Here is an 8,889-nt window from a genome sequence, read left to right as displayed (position 1 = left end):
TTATTTTTTAATTTTTGGGTGAAAAAAAGTAACTGGTTTAAAGTATGTCAGCGAGTGTGCTGGTGGAAATGAAATTACTGCTCCAGTAGTGGTAGGTTAGAGATGTATACGCGTTCCAGTTTAGCTAAGGAGTATGTTTGAGATCTATGCAATACATGTATACTACTGTTCAACAGTCAAATCCTGTAAGGTTTCACAGACCTTGAAAAGAAAGTTCAATTTTCAAAATAGAGCTAATTTCTTAATTACTCATTCTGAATCTGCCTTGAGACTCAAGCTAAGATTAAATACTTATCATGGCTTGTGTGGGCCTTAAACGTAAGTCGTATCTGATACTGGAAACTCGTGATATATTAAATGACATCCTTGAATTGTGACTCGCATGGCTTACAAGATGCAGAAATTGAATTAGTTATCTAATATTACATGGATATAGTTGAAACAGCTAATAGTGTGAGAACAAAGACTGTCCTGATGATCATTCTTGGATGTTATAATTGAATGTGGGACTTAATTGCAGCCTTAGGAAGTCAGGGTAGTGTTGCAGTGAAAATGAATAGTTCACGATTGGAAGAAAATGTTAACAAGCTGAAAATTTTGTTGAGGACAAAATTAGCTAGTTGGAAAGAGTGAATACGTAATTAGGATGTGGGCTAAAGCATACGCCATCATTAAAGGAGCTTGGAGATTGTTCTTTGTTCTGTTCCCAACTGCATGAAACCTTTTTTTGTCATCTTAGGTTGCCTTTGTATTTTGTTGTTCCCATATGCGTTTCTGAAGAGAGTATTTTGAAGTATGAAGGCAGAGGCATTCCTGTAAGTATATATATATATATATATATGCATGTGTGGCTGAGGTCAATAATCATATTGAGATGATAAAATTCAACTAGTACTCTAGATGTTACTGCATTCATCTTCAAAACGTATTTCTAACAGTTCACATTTAGTTTACGTAGCCTATAGTAAAGGAAATAGATTTTGGAAAGAGGTGCACAAAGTGTTCTGTATTTCCTTGAATGGTGTGAAGCAAAGAATGTAATCTGCTGATTCACAGACTTGTTTACTTATATTAAATATCTAACATCCTATACTCTGCACGTACTGTTCATTTGTGTTTCCATCAGCCTGTGTCTCATGAGACTGAGTGCTGACTGTTACCTAGCTGGGGCAGGATGTAGGGCTGGAAATGCATTTTGGGTATTGAGGTGAAGAGCTAGATGTTCAGACATAGTTGAACAGCACCAGTTAGCCAGTTTGAGTACTAGTAAATAGTATGTCTGTAACAGTGCAGGATTTTTACAAAGCAAGTAGATGGAAAGAAAAATCAAGTAATTCTACCAGTCTCAACAGAAAATGAAATGAAATATATTCTACTGCCTGTAGCTGGATTTGGTTTCCTGGCTTGCACCACTCTTGAAGAACTGGTAAGACAGAATACAGACAAGAAGCAAAGTAATCTCACATAGGATATTTAACCTTAGTTGCTGAGTGTCTGTCAAATTTGCCAGTTAAAAACATATACACTTCATACTCTTAATCAGTTCACGAAGATAGTTCTATTCTGTCCTGTCTAATCTTTACTTTTCAATAGCGAAGATCAAAATAATTTAATTTACTTGCCTTCATTTGACCAGACAATGTAAATAAGCTTTTTTATTGCATTTAGCATTGGTCAGAAGCTTAGTAGAATTCTTCTTATTTCAAATCCTCTATGGGAAGTTTGTGTTCAAAATATCTTGACTATATTTAATCTGATGGGACTCAAGAAGTTGTACAGGGAAGTGAAAAGCTTTGAGGACTGGCCTCTTGTAAAGAATACTTGTAACAAAGCAGTTTGATTCATGGAGGGTTGCTCCAAAAGTAATGCCTCCTATTTGATTCTGTCTGCCCACAGTGTCAGAGGCAGATGTTGAGAGTATGACTGTAGAGACTGAGCCTTCCCAACAAGTATTCCTTTATGTCTTGTTGCCATGCCACTGATGGCAGCGAAGGTCGGATGCCATTTTGTCAGGCTGCCAGTGGAAGTGCACTTGAAGCAAAGGTGTGTCATTGGATTCCTCCATGTGGGGAAAAATTGCACCCATTGATGTTCATTTGCACTCGCTGAATGTTTGTGGAGACCAAACATTAGATGGCAGCGCAGTGAGACAGCAGTGGTGCATTTTAGCAATGGTGACAGTACAGTGGGTCACCTCCCCTGGTGCAGATTTTTAAGTGTGGCATGCATGCTTTTATTTATCACTTGTGAAATGCATAGCTAATTGTGGTGACTACATAGAAAAATAGTGTTTTATAGCTAAAAATTTGTTCTATTAATTAGTATTATTGTGCTCCTTGTAACTGTTGCAATTTCTGTGAAAATAAATAGGTATTACTTTTCTAGCAACCTGTGTAGCTGTGGAGCTCATGTTTAATGTTTCATGGGCTTAGTTACTTTTACGTACAGTTCATGTGGAAAACCATGAGAGTGTATCTATTGTGAGTTATTTTGTGGCTTAACTAGTAGAAAAATACTACTATTTCTGTGGTGAAACTGATGACTGTTGAGTTATTTACAAGAGCCATCTTTAGCAGATCTTCCAATGTAAATAGCATACTGAGGCATGTAGTTGGGATGCAAATAGAGAAGTTTGCTATTACTGAATCATGAATACAGAAAAAAATATCAACAAAGCACAGTGTAAAGAAATTTCATGTAATGATTAAGTCAGCTACTTTGTATGAAAATGTTTATCAACTTTTATCACAGTAAGTGTCTTTCTGCAGATTTGGTGTTGGTCTTGCCATAATGGTGCTGCTCTTCTCAAAATGTCTGCATTTCCCAAAGAACAGGATGACAGCACTTCACAAATGCAAAAAGCCTTCTTGGATGGGTCAGTAATAGCTATTCTGTCCACAACACTTTGCTTGGTATGGACCTTGCTTCTCTTTTTCCATATATGCTATATCTTTAAGCTTGCACGCATCAGGCTAGAGCTAAAAGTAGTTTACTGTAGTGAAATAAGTTTAAGTCCTTGGCCTAATAGTATCCCTGGTCAGTTGTGCGGGACTGTAATTGAAGACTTGCTTGCAGAAATATATTATACCAGACTAATCTCTGTACAAACCATCCTTCTTAAGTAAAGCAGTGCCAACTCTGTAGTTCTTAACTACAGTAGTAGTAGTAATATCATTTATTAATGGGCTCAGTTGTTTGCAAGTGAATGAGTCTGAACTCTTCATTTCTAAACATGAATTTTTTTAGTTGAGGTAAATCTTTGTAAAATCAGCTGTCTTCTCAGCGTGTTTTTAATAGTTCATTACAGATGTGTTGGTAAGACTTTTTTTTTTTTTTAAGCTGAATTAGTGAGTTGGTACAGCTCTGCAGTTTGAAAAATGTAAAAGCTGAGATAAAGACAAGAATACAGATGCCTGCTGATGACTTGTTGCTTCCCTACACCCAGCTTTTTTTAACCTATTTGGTGTCCTGGAGACAACGTATCTAATCGTCTTGCTCGTAAGAGGTGAAGTCAAGTCAGTATGTATTATCTGTACTGCTTCACCACTAGCCTCTAGTTTGCCATAGACAGGAGCCTGTTAATGAGAGAACTAACAGATAGTAACTTAATTTGGCTCTTTATTTTTAAAAACAAGAAGTTCTTAATTATATTTCCATGAGAGAGGCTTTTGACCCTTCCTACAGATTCTCAAGCATTTCCTTCTGAAATGGGGAAGTTCGTGTGTTGTGGCTCTTCTTAATGCTGTTTCATAATGTGGAAGTAAAGATAACAGTAAGCATTAATAAAGTATCAACTGATATTCTGATCCTTATCTGTGGACTTCTGAACTTGTGGGCAGTATTGGTGCATATGTATTTTTGCTATGGAATGGAGTACTGGTAGTTTACCACTAATATTTCAGAGTACATGTACAAGATGTCCATAAGGATGTGTTAACTTGTCACTGTAATGGGAATCTTGACTAAGTCACACAGCCGATGTGTACAGTTGACAGCATATTTTATTGAAAAGGTTTTAGAGCCAAATATCCTGCCACAAATCGTTTATTTCAGTTTGGAAGAAGTGTCATAATTGACAAGTAATTGCTTTTGCTTGATGCTCTTCTGATCTGATGCATCCTCTAGTAGATCTGGTGACCTACATTTCTCAAAGGTACTTAAATTCTTACTTAAAGCAGTCTTCTGTTTTACAACAACCAGGAAACAAAATACTGTCCTGTGCTGACCAAGTGCCTACAATTTCTGAATTATAAGCTGCAGTAGCTTTTGCAAGAACTTTACAACAAAAAGTCAGTGTAACAATAGCTATTTACGAAGTTGATGCTTAGTATCTTACTCATACACAACCTCTGGAGCATGAGTGGGTCCTTCCTGGTTCAAACCAAAGCTTACCTGGCCTAACATTTTTCTCCCCTCCTAGGGGAAAATGCATGTGTACAGAGAAGTACAAGGCAGGGGTATGCTGTCTTGTTTAAGCAAAAGTAGTTTCTTCTTCTACTCTCATGTCTCATGAACAGACTTGGTAGCCAGAATAAAACTTCGTAGAAGTCAGGGAAAATTGTGTCTCCTTGGAAATGTGGGTGTTTCTAGCCATCTTCTTTCTGGATTTGCCTGTAAATAGTCTTCTATTAAAGTAATTTTGGTGTCTGTTGGAAGGACAATGCCTATTAAGGAAGCAGTAGTAAAAATCAAGCAGTCTTCTTAATATTCATAAAGTGCACAAATGTGTATGGGCATTACTCTTTCCAGTGTGAGAGGTCAGAGCAGCAAAACTTTTCATAAGCTCGTAGGCAAACTTCCAACCACTACGTAGAATTTCATGGAGGCCGTTAGCTTTTGGGGATCTGTGTCTCTTAGTCTTATAGAGATTTCCCAAACTTATGCATATTAACTTTGTATTTAGTTGGTGCATTATTTGACTTGTGAAGCAGAAGGCTTTAATCTCTTGGTGATTTGATATAGAATCTATAGGACAATTAGAAAACCTCCCTATGAACTCCTGAAGACGGATGACTTATCAAGCAGCCTTCCATCTCTGCAAGAAATCCAGACTGCGTACACAAGATTTAAACAGCTGTTTCTGATAGGTACGTTGACCTTCAAAGTAATCCTTGGTCTCTGAAATCAGTGAACGAATGACAGTGCTGTTCTGTTAATAAAGGTAGCCCTTCTCTTTGTGCCTTATTTTCTGATACTGTTTAAATGCAGGTTTGTAAGTATGTAGCTAAGGACTGTGCTAATGACTGGCAGGCTAATGGAGATCTGTAGTTCTTAGACTTATTTATCTCTTGCTAAGCAGTCATACTGTTTGAAAATCTCCTTAGAAGAGCAGCTTCTACTGAAATTTAAATGTTCAGTAGTATACATTAGGTGGATTGAAACTGTGACAGACTTCAGCTTTCTCTGATACACTGAAATTGAATGTTTGATGTTAAGATTTTTTTAATCCTTTGGGTTGTATCAAGTACTAGTCTAAGCACTAACTTTTCCCAAAGACTACTGTTGTTGGATGTAAGAAGCTGACAATCACTGAGGCACTATATTTGCAGCATAGCTTTAATACAGTATCTAATGCCATTTGGTTTTATAGGTAGAATGTAGTGGAGCTGAAAATGATTGCAAATTAATATGAATCATTTCTGGTAAATTTTCTGGAAAGGTTTTTGATACCAAAGAGAAAGGTAGGATATGAGATAACTCATCAGAGGTTCATAGTGAATATTTCTTCTTTCTAGAATGCGCTCTCAAAATTGCAATGAATCCTTCATGCTACTTAAGAGCTAAAAACAATGTATTATAAATTCAGTGTAGTTATTACTGTCTTACACTCATATGAGAAAAAGACCAGCTTGAGTTTAAGACACATATCAGGAAATACTGTATGCCTTTTAATCAGAAAAATGTAGGCTTGAAAGAAGCTGAACAAAGCAGTAGCTCCCCTTCTTCTCTGCACTTAGTCTAAAGCTTTTGAACTCTTGATCCCAAACTTGACGGCACTGCAGCCTTGTTACCTGCAGGTCAGAATGAGCTGTTCAACTTGTCATTCTTGTCTGATGAATACGTCGATCAATGTGAATTCCTGATTATCAGAATCCTAGCAGCATCAAGCCACAAAACTGGAAAACCAAGAGCAAACCCAAAGTAAATTACTTCTGAGAGTAGTACTACACTGCATTTTTGGTTCTGAAACTCTTAATTGAGAGGCTTTCTAGCTAAACAGTTGACGTATCATACACAGTCTTCATGGAGGCCAGAGCAACGCTCTTAGGTGTCTCTACATTCTTGTATATTGTGTAATTAGAGATAAACAGGAGCTGAACTCAAACTCTAAATACATGATACTTCAATGGATTACTCATGGAAATTAGAAAGATTCTTTTAATCAAGAAAAAAACACAGATTGCTCTTACTGTTCCTTCATAGCTGGCCTATCATCTTTTAAATGATTCTGTATTCTTTTGAAATATGTTTGTTATCTCAAACTTGAATAGGAAGTTCATTGAAATGTGCAGTCAATTCTTGCTGGGAGAGCTAAGAAAACAGTGTTTGTTATGTTCTTCATCGAAAAATATGCATGAAATTAATATTCAAATCCATAACAAAATGCATAAGTGCAATATTAAACAGTATTTAGCTACAGCTTCTGGTCTATCTGTCTAGTTTTCATATCTAAGTTAATCACTTTTCAGTTGAACACACAACTTTCTGTGTGTAGCAGCTGCGCAGAAAAAGAAACATTCAACAATTGAAGTATTGAATAAATATCATTAGGCAACACTGTTTAGGCTGCTAGTTGATCTTCTGAATCCATTTTCACTCTTCTGGAGTGTTTTCCATGCATTCTGCACCTGCAATCCAGTACTTAACTGCAAGATGACTACACCAGTAGTGGTGCACATTGGTGATAATAGCTGAGTGAACTTGATTCTGGAAGGATTTGCCTTTGAGTTTGCATTATAAAACATGCTCTAACTTCAATCTGGGCTCTCACCTCAAAGTAATGCTGCCTGATTTCAGTAGCATCGTCTCCAGGCAATGCGTAGGATTCACCATTAAAGTAATCCCTGCTGCCTTTTGTTGACTGCTTTGCACTAATGGATGTCCTCTTTGGAGTTGATGCACCACTGTCTTTTTTTTTTTTCTTTCCCTCCCACTTCTTTTTTTTTAGCCTTTGTCTTCAGTAGGTTCCTATTCAACATTAGGCTCTTCAACTTTCAAGTTCAGATGAGATGAAGTGCTGTGCAAATTGAACATAAATGCTTAGTTTCCAGAGTCACAGGATCTGAGTATTCTCCTGCCACAACTTTGCAAACTCCATACACAAATTTTCATATACTTGGCTTCTGATCTTATATTGTATGTTCTGAAGCTTTAGTACAGTCTGTCATTCCATGGCATTACTACTCTTGAGCAAGCCAAATAACATTGGCTTTTCTTTATTCTGGTACAAAGCAATCAACTTTGCTGTTTTGTTTGAGTGTTCTCCAGTGTTATGCAGTGTCAGAGCTCTGGCCTGGCTTGTCCTGATTCCATGACTGATGGGTGGAGGGACTCACAGACCCATGCCTTAGGAGAGGGGGAAAAGGGGTAGGGAAAAGGTAGGGAGATGGGCCTAAAAACAAACAGTGGCAACGAGCTAAGGGAGAAAACTAACCTACTAAATATAATAGCAGATTGCAAGACAACACAATATAATACAATATAATTAGAATTGAAGCTAATAAATCAAATAAAATGAGATTAGAAAGTGTCCAAAACCTAAGGCCCTAATGTAATGCTGAAGGCAAGACAGCCAGGGAGCACACACTGCAGAGGTGAGTAGTAACAGAGGGGCAGTCTTATGACTGTTTCATTTTTCCCTCTGAATGGAAAATGGAAATATAACAGTTCCGGGATTTGTAGTTCTTCTCTTCTGAGAAAAGTATACCCAGCACTACTGACAATCCACAGACCTGGAGCATTAACTCTGTAACTCCCAGTGCACTACATGATGTTACGATGTGGAATATCAGTAACAAAAATCATAAAACCATGATGTGATTATCAGCAACTGGACATGCTGCCAAATCTACCTCTGAATCTTTTATGCATTGGCAAAAGCTTTGCAGCTTGGAATGCATGCGTGATCTGGGAGAAGCCCACTATTAAACAAGTCATACTATCACTTACTCCTGATTTCAGAGCTGTGTGATGGTGAAAACATTGTGAATTTTTTATTTGTCTGACGGCCTATGAGAATTTGACAGTCCCTTTATGTCCAGTGACTGTGCATCAAGTCCCAGCATCTCCTCAGAACACTCCAGCACTACACTGGCTAAGCTAATTCTGCAGAACTTTAAGTTCATGAGCTTCTTCCTGCTGAATTGGCTATGTTCTCCTTAATCTCATTCATTGTAGGCTAGAGTCTGTCATATTCTTCATCCAACTGGCAGTGCTTGATTAATGGTTGCACCCAATGATTTTGGAGGTTTTTTCCAACCTAGGAAGATTTTTCAGCTGTTGGAATGAACTGCCCAGGGAGGTGGTGGAGTCACCTTCCCTATAGGTGTTCACGAAACATTCAGATGTTGTATCAAGGGACATGGTTTAGTGGAGAAATATTGGTGGCAGTTGGATGGTTGGACTGCAGGATCTTGGAAGCTTTTCCAACTTCAGTGATTCTGTGGCCATATAGGCCTAGTGAGAGCCTTTCAATTTATGAATATTGATTATGCAAAAAATAAAAGCAATAGAAATTTAGGTTGTGTTCAACCAGCTACAAACATTCTAGTGAAGTTCATAGGAATTATATGACTTCATGATATGACACTGACCTTCTGGTTTATCCTAGCTATTCTCTTTTTTTTATGTGTTTTAATGTTTTTATGTGTTTTTAATGTTTCCCTTTTT

The 8,889-nt window shown here is 37.4% G+C and overlaps 1 protein-coding gene across 1 annotated transcript in view; it reads left to right on the top strand.

The window, feature by feature from the left end:
- Positions 1-8,889, top strand: part of MTMR12 (myotubularin related protein 12) — a 30,481-nt gene that overhangs the window by 12,066 nt on the left and 9,526 nt on the right. The window contains exons 8-10 of the mRNA XM_031557226.1: positions 740-815; positions 2,769-2,875; positions 4,963-5,087. Of these exons, the coding sequence (XP_031413086.1) occupies positions 740-815; positions 2,769-2,875; positions 4,963-5,087 (308 nt within the window). The remainder of the gene's footprint in view (positions 1-739; positions 816-2,768; positions 2,876-4,962; positions 5,088-8,889) is intronic.

This window comes from Meleagris gallopavo, chromosome Z (assembly GCF_000146605.3).
Source record: "Meleagris gallopavo isolate NT-WF06-2002-E0010 breed Aviagen turkey brand Nicholas breeding stock chromosome Z, Turkey_5.1, whole genome shotgun sequence".
NCBI lineage: Eukaryota > Metazoa > Chordata > Aves > Galliformes > Phasianidae > Meleagris > Meleagris gallopavo.
This window is presented reverse-complemented; position numbering and strand designations above follow the sequence as displayed.